Here is a 19,601-nt window from a genome sequence, read left to right on the forward strand (position 1 = left end):
CAGAATGGAAAGACTAATCAGGGTACTAGGAAACTAACCAGTGACCCCAGTGTTGTGCCTGCAGAATCAATTACAACCTTATTTCCCAAGAACTAAAAACACTGAGATAAGAATACTAGTGAATGAGCATTAAGGAGGGCACATGATGTGATGAGCACTTGGTGTTATATGCAACTGATGAATTATTGAACTCTGTATCTGAAACTAATGATGTACTAAATGTTGGCTAATAGAATTTAAATTAAAAAAAAGAATACTAGTAAATCAAAGAGTAAAACAAGGTATAATTAAAAAAATAAAAATTAATAGATTTCTTATGCAGAGTTAAGTCTAGGCCAATTGCAGTATGCACATGGGATAATGCCAGCCTCCATGTATTCTATACCAAACTCCAAAAAACTGAAGATTCTTGTTCACTAAATGGCTGACTGCTTGTGAATATTTGGGATTTAACCAAAAGGAAATTAATGAAAATGAGTATTGGGACAATACAATATTGGGACAATACTCTATTTCTCAAAAGGCACCAATTTCCTTACTCCTAACCCCGACCTTAAATTATTTTGCTATGGCAGTCATAAACCTAGAAAGCACCCCTTACAGGGACCCCAAGGCAATCTAGTTGATTCAGTTACAATGCATGAAACTAATCTGCTACTATGGGGCCATATGAGGACACAGAATATTCTGTGTCAAGTCACTGAATTAAAGAATTCAGAGCTGGCAGAAACCTTACACACCACCTAGTTTAATCTTCTAACCAAAGATGAAATCCCTCCATAAAGTATGTGCCTCTCCTAACCAAATGCCTCACTGCAGTATTTACTTATCCTGTTAGCCTTTTTTAATTCTCTGAAAGTCTAGGTCACATTTCATTTCTACATTTTCTGTTGGCCTTTTATTCTCTCTGTGTGTGACCCAGAGCCCGGCTAGACTTCAAGCTCGATAAGAAAGGACAGCATTTAGTGCTGTACTACTGTAGCTTCATAAATTTTTGTGATTAGTGAATATCTGCTATCATGGGAGGCACTTCCACTCAGAAAATGTGTAGTGTATCCCATTACCATACCTTGGAGAGTTGCTCCTCTGACTGAGGTTCTGTAGGCAGAACAGTCCCTCCTTGTGCCTTCATTTCTTCTATGTGTTTATTCAAAGAAGTTAATTTGGCCTTAGCATGAAGTTTTAGTTTTTTTATTTTGTTATCAGCAGCTTTTCTTTCTTCCTGTCAGAGAACAATGACGGTAAATATATAAATGTTTATTCATCACGTGCCTAATACATAACAAAAGTTAATTCTCAGGAGGCATCATCTTACAGTATTAGGAAAATAAGAATCAAACTCTCCAATAATCTAAGTGAAAAGAAAAATCTAAGTGAATGTTGTGTCCGTCTTTTATCAAATGCTTGGCAAGAAAGGAGAAAAACCCTGGTACCTGTAGAACTTCATCTTTTTGCTGCAATTGAATGTCCTTCTCTCTAATGATTTCTTTTAGCTCCACCACCAACTGCTCAGCATAAGCCAGGCGCTCCAGAACATCCTCTTGTGTCCTATTGTTAAATTCCATGTCAGATTCTTGGGGTAATGCCTAGTATTTAGACAAAAAGTTACCAATGCATCAGGGGAAAAATACTAGTGTCCAAAAAAGAGTTTCTTCATTCCAACTTCATCTTATCTTTTGCCCATCTCATTTCCATTCTCAATTATTATTGGATCAGAGGTTGGAAAGATTTCTTATCATCATAGCCATTAAAATATATTGAGTATTTTGGAAATATTAAGCATTTCACAAACAAAACATTATCTCACTTATGATATTATCCTAATTTTACCAAAGATAACAAACTATTAAGTGGAAGAGCCCAAAATTTAAATTTAAGACAGCAGTTGAATAAAATTCTCTTAACCATTAGGCAATACTGCTTGTCTTTCAGAAAACTAAAGGACTTCTTTTGATTCCTCATGTGACTATCAAAAAATACAATATAAACTATAAGAGAAGTGTAAATAAATTTACAATAGCAAACATATTTTCAAACCTGAAAGGTGCCCCAGTTCTGCCACTTACCATTCAATCCTTTCTAGGGAACAGGATATACACCTGAGGAGAAGGTAAAACAATCTACCACTAAACAAGGCTCAAGGGACAAATGAAAAAGATCTTTCCAATCTCATCCAGCACTTGATTCCCATCACTGTGGCTCATACGCTACAAACTTACAGGAGAACGATCATTTATAAAGTATCAATATTTTTCTTAATCCCCTCTTCCACCTGGCAAAATGGAGGCTGCTCAAAACCTTCTATCTTAAACTCTTCCCCTCAGAAGAACATGAAATATATGTCTCATCAGTTTAATTCAGAATAGAGCTACTCACAGGGTCTAGGGAAGCCCTTATATTTTGATCAGTGTCATCTCCTGATAATTCATGCAAAACCACATTTGCTAATCCTGACAATCGGCTCAGCATTTCTGCAAGAAAAGAAAACATAACAATCAGTAAAATGGATACAGGCTTCCCTTGTACTGGTAACTATATCATCTATAAGTGAAATAAACTGTACAGGTGATATATATTAGACACAGACAATAGCATGATGATATCTTTAAAAATACATTTGAGTATGTACAGTGTAGTCACACAATGTTCTTTTCAGTGGCAACTGCACTGCACTTCAACTACCACCACTAATATTTTCTAAATAAAATATATAATTGTTTAGTGGCAAAAAATATTTTTAAAGTTATCTTTAATCCCTTTTCTTTCATCATAACTTCATTTACAAACATGAACTTCTAACATTCCTTCCCCAGCCAGAATGTTATTCTCTCCTACTTTGCCAAATAAACCCATGATGCAGCAAAATTTTTCTTTTTATGCGGCCCCATGAACCCCATTCTTTCAGGAGGGTTTCCTGATAAACCACGTGGTTTTGCTAAAATTTAAATATGATATTTGTTCAAATGTACAGCATTAAATTCACATATTAGAAAAGAAGGAAAAGGGATTTACCTCCGCAACCTATGCTGCTTCTGTATGAAGTCAGAAAAAGAGCTAATTAAAACAAATATAAGCAGACAAAAAAGAAATTAAAATTAGAGCAGAAACTAATAAAATTGAAAACAGAAAGGGCGCCTGGGTGGCTCAGTTGGTTAAGCGACTGCCTTCGGCTCAGGTCATGATCCTGGAGTCCCGGGATCGAGTCCCGCATCGGGCTCCCTGCTCAGCGGGGGGTCTGCTTCTCCCTCTGACCATCCCCCCTCTCATGCTCTCTCTATCTCAGTCTCTCTCTCAAATAAATAAATAAAATCTTAAAAAAAAAATTGAAAACAGAAAAATAGAGAAAATCAGTAAAACCAAAAGTTGGTTCTTAGAGAATGGGTTCAATCTTAAACGACCTATCAAAAAACACTAATAAATGTGCAAAGAATAAAGAGAAATAAATCCAAATGTATCACTAAAGAAAATCAGCAAACCATAAGAGAAAGACAAGAAAGGGTAAGAGAAAAGCTCCAGAAACATCCACAAAACAAGTAATAAAATGGCAATAAATACATATCTGTCAACAATTATTCTGAATGTAAATGGACTAAACTTAGCTCCAACCAAAAGACACAAGGTGCAGAATGGATAAAATAAATAAATAAAACCCATCTATATGCTGCCAACAAGAGACTTACTTCAGACCCAAGGACACATGCAGGTTGAAAGTGAGGGAATGAAGAAATATTTATCATGCAAATGGATGTCAAAAGAAATCTGGAGTGGAAATAGTTATATCAGACAAAGTGGGCTTTAAAACAAAGACTATATATAGCAAGAGACAATGAATGACAGTATATAATAATAAAGGAGACAATCCAACAAGAAGACATAACAACTGTAAATATTTATGCACCCACCTAGCAGCATCCAAATACATAAAACAATTAATAACAAACATAAAGGAACTAATCCATAATAATACAATAGCAGGGGACTTTAACAACCCACTTACATCAACGGACAGATTATCTAAACAGAAAACCAACAAGGAAACAATGGCTTTAAATAACACACTGTAACAGTGTGTGTGTAAATGGATGATGGGCATTAAGGAGGGCACTTGTATGTTATATGCAAGTGATGAATCACTAAATTCTAACCCTGAAACTAACACTGCACTATACATTAACTGACTTGAATTTAAATAAAATCTCGAAAGGAAAAAAAAATCTTGAAAAGAAACAAACGAACTGGACCACCTTCTTACACCATACAAAAAAATAAATTTAAAGTGGAATAAAGACTTAAATGTGAGACCTGAAACCATAAAAATCCTAGAATAGAACACAGGCAGTAACCTCTTTGACACTGGCGTAGCAACTTTTTTCTAGCTACGTCTCCTGAGAAAAGGGAAAACAAGCAAAAATAAACAATTGGGACTACATCAAAATAAAAAATTTCTGTACAGCAAACGAACATCAACAAAACTAAATGGCAACTTGCAGAATGGGAGAAGATACTTGCAAATGACATATCCAATAAAGGGTTAGTATCCAAAATATATAAAGAACTTACAAAATTCAACACCCAAAAACCAAATAATCTGATTAAAAAATGGGCAGAAGACATGAAGAGACATTTCTCCAAAGAAGACATACAGATGGCCAACAGACACATGAAAAGATGCTCATCATTACTTACCATAAAGAAAATGCAAATCAAAACCATAATGAGATATCACTTGTCAGAATAGTTAAAATCAACAACACAAGAAACAACAGTTGTTGGCAAAGATGTGGAGAAAAAGGAACCTTCTTATACTGTTGATGGAATACTGATGCAGCCACTCTGGAAAACAGTATAGAGTTTCCTCAAAAAGTTAAAAATAGAACTACCCTACAATCCAGCAATTATACTACTAGGTATTTACCCAAAGGATATAAAAACACTAATTCAAAGGGATTCATGTACCCCTTTGTTTATTTACAATAGCCAAGATATGAAAGCAGCCCAAGTGTCCATCAATTGATAAATGGATAAAGAAGATGTGGTATATATATACAATAGACTATTATTCAGTCATAAAAAAAGAATGGAATCTTGCCTTTTGCAATGACATGGATGGAGCTAGGGAGTATAATGCTAAGTGAAGTAAGTCAGTCAGAGAAAGACAAATACCATATGATATCACTCATATGTAGAATTTAAGAAACAAAACAAATGACCAAAGAGGAGAAAAAGAGAGAGAGACAAAGAAACAGACTCTTAATCATAGAGAACAAACTGATGGGTACCAGAGGCGAGGTGGGGGGGGGGATGATGGTTAATTAGGTGATGGGGATTAAGGAGTACACTTGTCATAAGTACTGGGTGGTGTAAGGAATTGCTTAATCCCTATATTGTACACCTGAAACTAATATAACACTACATGTTAACTAAGTGGAATTAAAATATAAACTTTTTAAAAATTGGTTTTTTGAAAAGATAAAAAAAAAATTGATAAAGCTCTAGTCAGGCTGACCAAGAAAAAAAAAGAGAAGACACAAACTATCAATACCAATTATTAGAAAGGAGACATCGCTATAGATCTAACATACATTAAAATATAACATACATTAAAATATTGTAAAACTACAAATAACTCTATGCCCATAAATTCATTAACAGAAAAAATGGGACAATTCCTTAAAAGATACAAGCTAACAAAACTCATTACAGAAGAAAAAGACAACCTAAATACACACACACATATACACATACTCACACATCCCTTATTTTTTACTTATTTATTCATTCAGATCAGTGTCAATGGCTAGTCCATAAACTCTTTGAAAGTCAAATTATTAATTCTTTGTTAGGAAAAATCAAAACAGAACTGTACTGTGCATAGCACTAGCATAAGTAATTATGCTAAATTTTATGTTTAATGATAAAATGTTATTTGGCCTTTAAAAGCCTCAGTAGGGAGAAATATAAGAGCTCTTGTACAAAATAAGCACTTGAATAACACCAATTTCTGCTAAAGTTTTCTTCTACTCCTAGTAGTAATAATGTTTAGGGCAATCGTGGTCCTTAATTAAGAAAGTGGTGGTGAAGAGTTTGTTTCTGTAACAGGTTATCTTGGATAACCTAACTAGCATATAACATTTAGAAAAGATGTGTGAAACAGGAAAGGAAAAAGAAAACCACTCCTCGAAGGGCAACATACGGCCATGTATTAGTATATATAACTACTAGAAAGACAACATAGGCTCACATTTAAGTATATAGGACCATATATAACCACTCATTCAAGCTGTGAAATTCATAACTATAGTCAGTTTAAAAAAAAAATCACAACTCACCATTACATAGACTAAACTTTCTTTTCAACTCTAGAGATTGAATTTTCTATAATAATCATTAATGAAGGAAATGAACACCAAAACTAAAGAGTCTTCATTAGGCATAGAGAGTTGCATTAATCAAAGAAAGTCATAGCAGAACCTAACTTATCAAGCAGATTCACTTTATCTTCAGATTTTTCAGACTACATTAGGAACAAGCACACACAACACAAATCAACCAACTGATGGGACTCTGAGAAGATGGGAGTAGGAAACATCACTGATTGTGGATCTTCCTGAATTCCCACATAAAAACTGACAAAGCAACTAGGTAACAAAACTAAAAACCTATATACAGCCTTTACAAAAAACCAAAAACTTGTGACAAAGTTTTCCACAAACTCTAAAATAAACATGGATATAGACAAACCACCAACAGCCACAAGATCTGCATGTCGTTGCTGTCCATGTGGGAAGAGGGAAGTGAAGCAGGGGTGGCAGAATGTTCCACCCCTACTATGCCATTTTGGCATAAAGATTATCTTGGGCTAAAGGCACTTGAAAAACAGCAGGTACAAGAAAGATGCTCTGACCTCCCCTTTTTCTTCCTGAAAACAAGATATAAAACCCCGTGTGGAAGATGTCCTCCCTATATTAGGAGGAAAGTAACATTCTTATCTCCAGGAATGGGGAGTTGAGGCCAAAAGGAATTTGTACAAACAAATCTTGTATGTGAATCCTTATCTTCCTAGTCACTTCTCCATGATTAACTACCCCTTTGCCTTGTATCAATATCACAATTTACTGCTCTCTGTCCAACTCAATATTTAAGTGTTCTACTCTGATTCTTTTGGTCTTCATTTCTTTATGAGGGCTCTAGTGTCACTTAAAATTTATACTAAATAAATCTGCATGCTTTCCCTGTTAATCTGTCCTATGTAAATGTAATTCTCAGGCCCAGTAAAAACCTTAAGGGGATAGAGGTAAAATAATGCTCCCCTACAGAAGCTATAAGAATGCGACAAACAGAATACCAAGAGAACCACAAAAGAGCTAGTGGGTATTCACTGGAAAATGTGCTGCACCAATTAAAGAACAGCAACTGAAAAAGGAAGGTATATCCTTACTCCAGTAGCACCTAAGTGCAAGGAACCTGCAAGGTCTGAAATGGCTAAAGAGTCTGGGCCCCATGAACACTCAAAACTGAGGAGTCGGGGCTCTCTTTCAAACAGGGCCTCTACTGAGAGTAGAATCAAGATTCATCAAGTCAGAGTCAACAGAGAACAAAGGAAGACCCAGATAAAGAATGAGCTGGAGATAGTGGAAAAAGAGTCTGGAAATCTCAGAAATCCAATGGCCATATTTTGAACCAACACTGGAAAACAATGTAAGAGAGGGAGCTCTGCAAAGTTAGAAAAGCTACCCAAAATAAATCTCCTTCTAAAAATTCAGCAACATTAACATAAAAATGAGCACCTGAAAAGTAACACAATTTCCATACAAAATTATTATAAGAAAAAGAGCAAAATAATATCCATACAGAAAATGGAAGCATGTCAAAGAGCCATGCTCAAAATAACAGAACTACAACCTACTAAATCAACCAAAAGGACTAAAAGGCATTAAAAATTATATAAGACATGAAAAGCCATACATCAGAAGTTGAAAAACCCAGGAAGACAGCAAGAGAAGAAATGAACAAAGGAACCACAAAATAGTCAGAAACCTATTAACAAAATGGCAATAGGAAGTCCTTCAATAACTACTTTAAATTTAAATGTATTAAATTATCTAATCAAAAGACATGGAGTGGCTGAATTGATTTAAAAAACAATACCCAGGCACCTGGGTGGCTCAGTTAAGTGTCTGCCTTCAGCTCAGGTCATGATCTCAGGGTCCTGGGATCAAGCCCCACATCGGGCTCCCTGCTCACTGGGGAGCCTGCTTCTCCCTCTCCCTCTACTGCTGCCCCTGCTAGTGCTCTCTCTCACTCACTCTCCCTCAGATAAATAAAGAAAATCTTTAAAATAAATAAACAAACAAACAAAATCCAACTATATGCTCCCTACAAGAGACTCACTTTGGTCCTAAGGTTACAGACAGGCTGAAAGTGAAGGGATGGAAAAATATATCCCATGCAAATGGTAACCAAAAGAAAGCAAGGGTAACTATATTTTTAAAAGACAAAATAGACTTTTAGTCAAAAACTGTCATGAGAGGGAGAGAAGTTTTTTAGAATAGTTTGGGAAGGATTGGCATTAATTCTTCTTTAAACATTTTTTAGAATTCACTTAGTGAAGCCATCAAGTTCTGGGCATTTCTTTATTGAGAGGCTTTTGGTTACTGATTCAATCTCTTTATGTTATTGGTTTGTTCAGGTGTTCTGTTTCTTGTGATTCAGTCTTGGTAGGTTGTATGTTTCTAGGAATTCATCCATTTCTTGCATATAATTATTCATGGTTGTCTCCTATGATTCCTTGTATTTCTGCGTTATCAGTGTAGTGTCTCCTTCATCATTTGTAATTTTACTCATTGAATCTTCTCTCTTTTCTTAGTCTAGCTAAAGGTTTGTCAATTATATCTTTTCAAAAGCCAGTTTTGTTGAAAAAGTTTTATTTGTCTTTTCTATTATTTTTCTAATCTCCATCTCCTTTATTTCTGCTCTGATATTTGTTATTTCCTTCCTTCTGCTTTCACCTTAGTTTGTTCTTTTCCTGGTTACTTGAGGTGTCAAGACAGGTTGTTTATTTAAGATCTTTTGTTTTTCTTAATGTAGGAGTCTATCTCCATAAACTTTCCTCTTAAAACTGCTTTTGCTGCATCTCATTAACTTTCCATAGGTATGTCATATTTTCATTTGTCTCAATATAATTTTTTATTTCTTTTTTGGTTTTTTCCTTTGACTCATTGGTTCAGGAGCATGTTGCTTAATTTCCACATATTTGTGAATTTTTCAGTTTACTTCTTGGTGTTTTGTTTTGGGTTTTTTTTTGCATATTAATAGTAATTTTATTTCTTCTTTTATGTTCTTTTCTTTTTTGGGGATGTAAAAATATTTAATTCCAGTTAACAATCATACAGTGTTGTATTAGTTTCAGGTGTACAATATGGTGATTCAACAATTCCATATATCACCCAGAACTTGATGGCTTCACTAAAGTGAATTCTAAAAAATGTTTAAAGAAGAATTAATGCCAATCCTTCTCAAAACTATTCTAAAAAAAACTGAAGAAGAGGAAACACTTTCAAAGTCATTTTATGAGGACAACATCACCTGAATACTGAATCCAGAGAAGGACACTACAATAAAATTATAGGCCAGTATCCCTGGAAAAATAGATCCAAAAATCCTCAACAAAATACTAGCATACCCAATTCAATATCACATGAAAAGAATCATACACCATGTCAAGTAGGATGTATTCCTAAGATGCAAGGATGGTTCAACATCCACAAATCAATAAATGTGACGCACTACATTAAGAGAATGAAGGATAAATGTCACATGATCATCTCAACAGATGGAGAAAAAGCATTTTAAAAATTCAACATCCTTGCATGATAAAAACTGTCAACCAATTAGGTACAGAAGGAATGTACCTCAATACAATCAACACCATATACAACAAGACCAAAATTAACATCATATTCAATGGCAAAAAAGCTAAAAGCTTTTCCTCTAAAATCAGATATAAGGATGCCCATTCTTACCACTTCTATTCAATGTAGTACTAGAAGTCCTAGCCAGATCAATTAGGCAAGGAAACGAAATAAAAGGCATCCAAATCGAAAAGAAGTAGAATTGTCTCTGTTTGCAGAAAACATGATCTTACATATAGGAAACCCTAAAGACTCCACCAAAAAATTATTACAACTAGGGGTATCTGGATGGCTCAGTTGGAGGAGTGTCAAACTCTTGATTTCAGCTCACGTCATGTTCTCAGGGGTGTGGTATCAAGGCCCGCGTCAGGCTCTGTGCTCAGCATGGACTCTCCCTCTGCCCCTCCCCTTGCTTATCCCTTTTCTCTCTCTCTTTCTCTCAAATAAATAAATCTTCTTTAAAAATTACTACAACTAAAAAATGAATTCAATAAAGTTGCAGGACATAAAATCAATATACAAAAATTATTGTTTCTGGGGCGCCTGGGTGGCTCAGTCATTAAGCGTCTGCCTTCGGCTCAGGTCATGATCCCAGGGTCCTGGGATCGAGCCCCACATCGGGCTCCCTCCTCGGCGGGAAGCCTGCTTCTCCCTCTTGCACTCCCCCTGCTTGTGCTCCCTCTCTTGCTGTGTCTCTCTCTGTCAAATAAACAAAAAAACTCTTAAAAAAAATTATTGTTTCTATATACTAACAACAAACTATCCCTCCCAAATTAAGAAAATAATCCCACTTATAACAGCATTTTAAAAAATAAAGTACTTAGGAATAAATTTAACTAAGGAGGTAAAAGATCTCTACACTGAAAATTGTAACACATTGATAAAAGGAATTCAGAAAAAACATACAAATGGAAAGGTATCCATGTTCACAGACTTGAAGAACATTATTAAAAGTCCATACCACTCAAAGCAATCTACAGATTCAATGCAATCCTATCAAAATTCCAAAGCCTCAGAGAGAGGAAAAGATGGCGGAGGAGTAGGGGACCCTATTCCAACCAGTCCCCGGAATTGAGCTGGATATCTACCAGACCACTCTGAACACCCACAAAATCAGCCTCAGATGTAAGAAGATAGATCTGGACCTCTACAAACAGAATATCGCAGGCGGTTGGTTTCGAGGTATGAAGCGGGGAACCGTGATTCCATGGGCAGATATCGGAGGAGAAACGGAACAGGGAGGGAGCTGCCATAAGCGCTGGTGCTGGGAAGGTGAAATAACACAGGAGCGCAAAAGCCTCCCATCCCGGACACGGGGCACAGACCCGCAGACTGGTAGCAATGGGGAAAGGACTTTAGGACAGCCCCCTGGACTGAAACCTGGAGCGGCGGGGCCACGCATGCAAACTGGGGGCAGCTGGCGGATTTAGAAGCACAAAGGGCAGAGACATGCCCCAACCTGGAGGCGAGGACTGGGAGTGCTGCTGAGGGGTGCAGACCCAGGACTGCAGTTTATAGCAGCACAGACAGAAACGGACACAGTGTGGCCTGGAGAGCTCACTGAAGAACAGACTGCGATGAGGCAGAGGGTTGGAAACAACCTCTTCTGCTCTGACTCTCAGAAGAGACTCGGAAAGCCGCCAGGGAAAGCCACCAGAGAACAAAAGCCCCCAAAAAACTGGTTTTCACTGAGCCCATCACCTGCCACGGGGGGCAGGGCAACTCTGCCCAAACAGCGTTGCCTGAGTAAGAGTGTGGCAGGCCTCTCCCTCAGAAGACAGACTGGGAAAACAAGAGGCCAGCAACCCTAAGGTCCCTATAAAACAGGTGCAAAAAAAAAAAAAAAAAAAAACCCCAAAAAACAGGTGCATTTTGCTTGGGCTGTGGTCAATAATTTCGACTCCGTACATTCCCTCAACCACTCCTCAAAAGAATGACTAGGAGGAGGAACCCCCAAAATAGGAGACTCAGAGACTGTGACTTCTGCCACAGATTTACAAATGGATTCAGATATAACAAAGATGTCGGAGATGGAATTCAGGGTAGCAATTGTGAAGACAATAGCTAGAATGCAGAAATCAATTAATGCCAACATAGTCTCTAAGGGCAGAAATGAAAGCTGAACTGGCAGAACTTAAAAATGCTATCATTGAGATCCAATCTTATCTAGACAATCTAACAGCTAGGGTAAGCGAGGCAGAAGAACGAATTAGTGACCTAGAAGACCAATTAATAGACAAGAAGGAAAAAGAGGCGGCCAGGGAAAACAACCCAAAATCCATCAAAATAGAATCAGAGAAGTGACACAGTGAAATGTTCTAATGTCAGAATTACTGGGATCCCTGAGGGGGTGGAGAGAGAGAGAGGACTAGAAGATATATTTGAGCAAATCGTGGCTGAGGACATCCCTAATCTGGGGAATGAAACACTCATGTCCTAGAAGCAGAGAGGACCCCCTCCCAGGATCAAGGAAAACAGGACAACACCCCAGCATGTAATAGTAAAACTCGCAAATCTTAGAACCAAGGAAACCATCCTAAGGGCAGTTAGGGGGAAGAGATTCCTTAGGTACAGAGGGAGGAACATCAGAGTAACGTCAGACATATCAACAGAGGCCTGGCAAGCCAGAAAGGGCTGGCAAGACATCCTGGGGTACTAAACGAGAAAAACATGCAGCCAAGAATACTTTATCTGGCAAGGCTGTCATTTAGAATGGATGGAGAGATGCAGAGCTCCCAAGACCGGCAGAAACTGAAAGAATATGTGACCACTAAGCCGGCCCTCCAAGAAATATTAAGGGGGCAGGTGGGGTCCTATAAGAGGAGAAAGACCCCAAGAGTGATATAGAACAGAAATACAGAGAGACAATCTATAGAAACAAGGTCTTCAACATGATGACAATAAATTCATATCTTTCAATAATCACTCTCAACGTGAATGGCCTAAACGCTCCCATAAAACGGCACAGGGTTGCAGACTGGATAAAAAGACAGGACCATCCATATGCTGTCTACAAGAGACTCATTTTGAACCTAAAGATACATCCAGACTGAAAGTGAAGGGATGGAGATCCATCTTCCATGCCAACGGACCTCAAAAGAAAGCTGGGGTAGCAATTCTTATATCAGGCAAATTAGATTTTAAGCTAAAGACTGTAGTTAGAGACACAGGAGGACACTATATCATTCTTAAAGAGTCTATCCAACAAGAAGATCTAACAATTGTAAACATCTACGCCCCCAACATGGGAGCAGCCATCTACATAAGCCAACTGTTAACCAAAATAGTCATATTGATAACAATACATTAATTGTAGGAGACCTCAGTACTCCTCTCTCAGCAACAGACAGATCATCTAAGCAGAAAATCAACAAAGAAACAAGAGCTTTGAATGACACACTGGACCAGATGGACCTCATAGATCTATATAGAACATTCCACCCTAAAACAACAGAATACTCATTGTTCTCGAGTGCACATGAAAATTTCTCCAGAATAGACCACATGCTGGGTCACAAATCAGATCTCAACCAATACCAAAAGACAGAAAATTCCCTGCATATTCTCAGACCACAATGCTTTAAAACTGGAACTCAATCACAAGAAAAAATTTGGAAGAAATTCAAACACTTGGAAGCTAAAGACCCCTCTGCTCAAGAGTGTTTGGGTCAACCAAGAAATCAAAGAACTTAAACAATTCATGGAAACCAATGAGAACGAAAACACATCAGCCCAAAATCTACTGGATACGGCAAAAGCGATTCTAAGGGGGTAATACATAGCCATCCAAGCCTCACTCAAAAAAATAGAAAAATTCCGAATTCACCAATTAACTTTACACCTTAAAGAACTAGAGAAAAAGCAACAAACGATGCCTAAGCCACGCATTAGAAGAGAAATAGTTAAAAATAGAGCAGAGATCAATGAATTGGAAACCAGAAACACAGTAGATCAGATCAATGAAACTAGAAGCTGTTCTTTGAAAGAATTAATAAGATTGGCAAGACTTATCCAAAAGAAAAGAGAAAGGACCCAAATTAATAAAATTACAAATGAAAGGGGAGATATTATGATTAACACCAAGGAAATAGAAACAGTTATTAGAAATTACTATCAACAACTATATGCCAATAAATTAAGCAACCTGGAAGAAATGACTGTCTTCCTGGAAACCTATAAACTGCCAAGACTGAAACAGGAAGAAACGGACAACCTGAATAGGCCAGTAACCAGAAACGAGATTGAAGCAGTGATCAAAAACCTCCCCAAAACACAAGAGTCCAGGGCCTGATGGATTCCCTGAGGAATTCTACCAAACATTCAAAGAAGAAATAACACCTATTCTACTGAAGCTGTTTCAAAAAATAGAAAGAGAAGGAAAGCTTCCAGACTCAATTTATGAGGCCAGCATTACCTTAATCCCCAAAACAGGCTAAGACCCATCAAAAAGGAGAATTTCAGACTGATATCCCTGATGAATATGGATTCAAAAATTCTCAACAAAATCCTAACTAACAGGATCCAACAATACATTAAAAGGATCACCCACCACGACCCAGTGGGATTTATCCCCAGGATGCAAGGATGGTTCAATATTCGTAAATCATTCAATGTGACAGAACACATTAATAAAAGGAGAGAGAAGAACCATATGGTCCTCTCAATTGATGCACAAAAAGCATTTGACAAAATACAGCATTCTTTCCTGATTAAAACTCTTCAGAGTATAGGGATAGAGGGAACATTTCTCAAGTTCATAAAATCCATCTATGAAAAACCCACAGCAAATGTCATCCTCAATGGGGAAAAGATGAGAGCCTTTCCCTTAAGACCAGGAACACGACAACGATGCCCATTCTTGCCACTATTGTTCAACATAATACCAGAAGTCCTAGCAACAGCAATCAGACAACAAAAAGAAATAAAAGGTATTCAAATTTGCAAAGAAGAAGTCAAACTCTCTCTCTTCGCAGATGACATGATACTTTATGTGGAAAATCCAAAAGACTCCATCTCCAAATTACTAGATCTCATACAGCAATTCAGTAATGTGGCAGGATACAAAACCAATGCACAGAAATCAGTTGCTTTCTTATACACTAACAATGCAACTGTAGAAAGAGAAATTAGAGAAACGATTCCATTTACAATAGCACCAAAAACCATAGATACCTCGGAATAAACCTAACCAAAGAGGTAAAGGATCTATACTCTAGGAATTACAGAACACTCACGAAAGAAATTGAAGAAGACACAAAAAGATGGAAAAACATTCCATGCTCATGGATTGGAAGAATAAACATTGTTAAAATGTCTATGCTACCTAGAGCAATCTATACCTTCAACGCCATCCTGATCAAAATTCCAATGACATTTTTCGAAGGGCTGGAACAAACAATCCTAAAATTTGTATGGAATCAGAAAAGACTCCAAATTGCCAAGGAAATGTTGAAAAAGAAAAACAAAGCTGGGGGCATCACAATGCCCAATTTCAAGCTATATTACAAAGCAGTAATCACCAAGACAGCATGGTACTGACACAAAAACAGACATATAGACCAATGGAACAAAATAAAGAGCCCAGATATAGACCCTCAATTTTATGGTCAAATAATCTTTGACAAAGCAGGAAAAAACATGCAATGGAAAAAAGACAGTCTCTTCAATAAATGGTGCTGGGAAAATTGGACAGCCACATGCAGAAGAATGAAACTCAACCATTCTCTAACACCATACCCAACGATAAACTCAAAATGGATGAAAGACCTCAATGTGAGACAGGAATCCATCAAAATCCTAGAGGAGAACATAGGCAGTAACGTCCCTGACATTGGCCACAGCAACTTCTTTCAAGATACCTCTCCAAAGGGGCGCCTGGATGGCTCAGTCGTTAAGCGTCTGCCTTCGGCTCAGGTCATGATCCCAGGGTCCTGGGATTGAGCCCCACATTGGGATCCCTGCTCAGCGGGAAGCCTGCTTCTCCCTCTCCCACTCCCCCTGCTTGTGTTCCCTCTCTCACTGTCTCTCTCTAAGTCAAATAAATAAAATCTTTTAAAAAAAAAAAAAAGATACCTCTCCAAAGCCTAGTGAAACAAAAGCAAAAATGAACTTCTGGGATTTCATCAAGATAAAAAGATTCTACACAGCAAAGGAAACAGTCAACAAAGAGGCACCTACAGAACGGGAGAAGATATCTGCAAATGACACTACAGACAAAGGGCTGGCATCCAAGATCTATAAAGAAATTCTCAAAGTCAGCACTCAAAAAAACAAATAATCAAGTAAAAAAATAGGCAGAAGACATGAACAGACACTTCTCCGAAGAAGACATACAAATGGCTAACAGACACATGAAAAAATGTTCATTATCATTAGCCATCAGGGAAATTCAAATCAAAACCACATTGAGCTATCACCTTACACCAGTTAGAATGGCAAAAATGGACAGGGAAAGAAACAACAAATGTTGGAGAGGTTGTGGAGAAAGGGGAACCCTCTTACACTGTTGGTGGGAATGAAAGTTGGTACAGCCACTTTGGAAAACAGTGTGGAGGTGCCTCAAAAATTTAAAAATAGAGCTACCCTATGACCCAGCAATTGCACTACTGGGTATTTACCCCAAAGACACAGATGTAGTGAAAAGAAGGGCCATATGCACCCCAATGTTCACAGCAACAATGTCCACAATAGCCAAACTGTAGAAAGAGCCCAGATTCCCTTCAACAGATGAATGGATAAAGAAGATGTGGTCCATATATACAATAGAATATTACTCAGCCATCAGAAAGGATGAATACCCAACTTTTACTTCAACATGGATGGGACTGGAGGAGATTATGCTAAGTGAAATAAGTCAAGCAGAGAAAGTCAATTATCATATGGTTTCACTTATTTGTGGAACATAAGGAATAGCATGGAGGACATTAGGAGAAAGAAGGGAAAAAGGAGGGGGGTGGGAATCGGAGGGGGAGACGAACCATGAGAGACTATGGACTCTGAGAAACAAACTGAGGGTTTTAGAGGGGAGGGGAGTGAGAGGATAGCTGAGCCCAGTGATGGGTATTAAGGAGGGCACGTACTGCATGGAGCACTGGGTGTTATACGAAAACAATGAATCGTGGATCACTACATCAAAAACTAATGATGTATTGTATGGTGACTACATAATAAAATAAAATTAAATTTTTAAAAAATTCCAAAGCCTTTTTTTTCCACAAAAATTTTTTAAAAATCTAAATCATATGGAACCACAAAAGACCCAGAATGGACAAAGCAATCTTGAGCAAGAACAAAGCTGGAGGCATCACACTTTTGATTTCAAAATATACCATAGCTAGATGCGTGATGGGTATTAAGGAGGGCACTTCTTATGATGAGCACTGGGTATTGTATGTAAGTGATGAACCACTGAATTCTACTCTAGAAATTAATATTGCACTGTATGTTAACTACCTAAAACTTAAATTTAGAAAAAAATTTTAAATAAATAAAATGAGGGCGCCTGGGTGGCTCAGTTGGTTGAGCGACTGCCTTCGGCTCAGGTCATGATCCTGGAGTCCTGGGATCGAGTCCTGCATCGGGCTCCCTGCTCAGCAGGGGGTCTGCTTCTCTCTCTGCCCTCTTCCCTCTCGTGCTCTCTGTCTCTCATTCTCTCTCTCAAATAAACAAATAAAATCTTTAAAAAAAATTTAAATTTAAATAAATAAATAAATAAATAAATAAATAAAATGAAATGGGAAAAAATACATACCATAAAGCTACAGCAATCAAAGCATTAAGATATTTGCATAAAACAGTCATACAGACCAATGGAACAGTATAAAGAGCCAGAAATAAATCCATACATTTACAGCCAATTGATCAAAAAAGGTGCCAAGAATACAAAATGGGGAAAGGATAGTCCCTTTAATAAATGGTGCTGAGGAAATCGGTATCCACATGCAAAAGAATGAAACTGGATCCTTATCTCACACCACATAAAAAAAATCAACTCAAACTGTATTAAAGACTTGAATGCAAGACCTCAAACTGTAAAACTAGTAGAAGAAAGCATAGGGGGAAAGCTTCTTGACATTGGTCTTGACATAATTTCTTGGATACAACCTCAAAAGTACACATAACAAAAGCAAAAAAAGACAAATGAGATTGCATCAAACTAAAAAGCTGCACAGCAAAGGAAAGAGAATAAAGAGACAACCTACAGAATGGGAGAAAATATTTGCAAATATCTAATAAAGATTAATATCCAAAATATGAGAAACTCAAACAACTCAATAGCAAGAAAATCTTATTTTAAAATGACCAAAGGAGGGGCGCCTGGGTGGCTCAGTCATTAAGCGTCTGCCTTTGGCTCAGTCATGATCTCAGGGTCCTGGGATCAAGCCCCGCATCGGGCTCCCTGCTCGGCAAGAAGCCTGCTTCTCCCTGTCCCACTCCTCCTGCTTGTGTTCCTTCTCTCGCTGTGTCTTTCTCTGTCAAATAAATAAATAAAATCTTAAAAAAAAAAAATAAAATAAAATGACCAAAGGAACTGGACAGACATTTCTCCAAAGAAGACATATAAATGGCCAAAACGTATGTGAAAAAATGCTCAACACCAAAAATCATCAGGTAAACACAAATCAAAACCACAATATCACATCATACCTGTTAGAATGGCTATTATCAAAAAGACAACAGGTAATAAGCACTGGCCAGAATATGGAGAAAAGGAACCCTTGTACACTGATGGTGGGAATATAAATTGATACAGGTATTAAAGAAAACAGTCTGAGGTTCCTCAAAAAATTAAAAATAGAACTACTATATGATCCAGCAATCCCACTTTTGGGTATATATCCAAAGGAAATGAAAGCAGTATCTTAAAGAGATATCTGCAATTTCATGTTCATTGCAGCATTACTCACAATAGCTAAAATATAGAATCATCTAAGTGTCCATTGATAGATGAACAGATAAAGAAAAATATATTGTACATACACAATGGAATATCATTCAGCCCTAAAGAAATAATGAAATCCTGTCATTTATGAGAACATGGATGAACCTGGAGGACATTATGCTAAGTGAAATAAATGCCAGATACAGAAAGACAAATACTGCACGATCTCACTTATGCTGGAATCTGAAAAAGTCAAACTTGTAGAAGCAGACAGTAAAATGGTGGTTGCCAGGGAAAAGTGGGTAAGAGAAATAAAAAGATGTTTGTCAAAGGATACAAACTTTCAGTTATGCAGGAAGAATAAATTCTGGGGATCTGATGTATAGCATAGTGACTACAGTTAATAACACTGCATTAGATACCTGAAATTTGCTAAGAGAGTACATCTTAAATGTTCTCACCACACACACAAAAGGGCAATTATGTGAGGTGATGGGCATTTTCCATTTTTTAAATAGCTTGTCTGAGATAATCATTTAACAAGTATATGTATAGAGAAACACTATATTGTACACCTTAAATATATACATTTTTGTCAATTATACCTCAATAAAGCTCAAAACAATGACGGTATCTGCTTCCATATTAAAACATTCTTAACAAAAATTAATAGCTAACTATAAATTTTATATACCATCTAACAGTAGGTATGTGATAGATATGTATCATATTTACTTACACACTTTGCTGAACACATGCATATGTTTTCTTTGATTTGAAACAAATTTATCAATTTACCTCCCACAGTA

General features: G+C 37.2%; 1 protein-coding gene across 6 annotated transcripts in view; it reads right to left on the minus strand.

Annotated features, from left to right (window-relative positions):
- Window positions 1-19,601, minus strand: part of GOLGB1 (golgin B1) — a 99,015-nt gene that overhangs the window by 71,819 nt on the left and 7,595 nt on the right. For all 6 annotated transcript variants that reach the window (XR_010413437.1, XM_045902970.3, XM_064597019.1 and 3 more), the window contains exons 2-4: window positions 2,377-2,471; window positions 1,434-1,586; window positions 1,070-1,222 (exon numbers count right to left, since the gene is read on the minus strand). Coding sequence is in view for 5 of the 6 variants with exons in the window: in XM_045902970.3 (XP_045758926.1) it covers window positions 1,070-1,222; window positions 1,434-1,586; window positions 2,377-2,469 (399 nt within the window). In the remaining variant the exon portion in view is untranslated. The remainder of the gene's footprint in view (window positions 1-1,069; window positions 1,223-1,433; window positions 1,587-2,376; window positions 2,472-19,601) is intronic.

The sequence above is a fragment of the Mirounga angustirostris genome, unplaced genomic scaffold, assembly GCF_029215605.1.
Source record: "Mirounga angustirostris isolate CCGP_5_RB_7025 unplaced genomic scaffold, mMirAng1.0.hap1 SCAF_1, whole genome shotgun sequence".
Lineage (NCBI taxonomy): Eukaryota > Metazoa > Chordata > Mammalia > Carnivora > Phocidae > Mirounga > Mirounga angustirostris.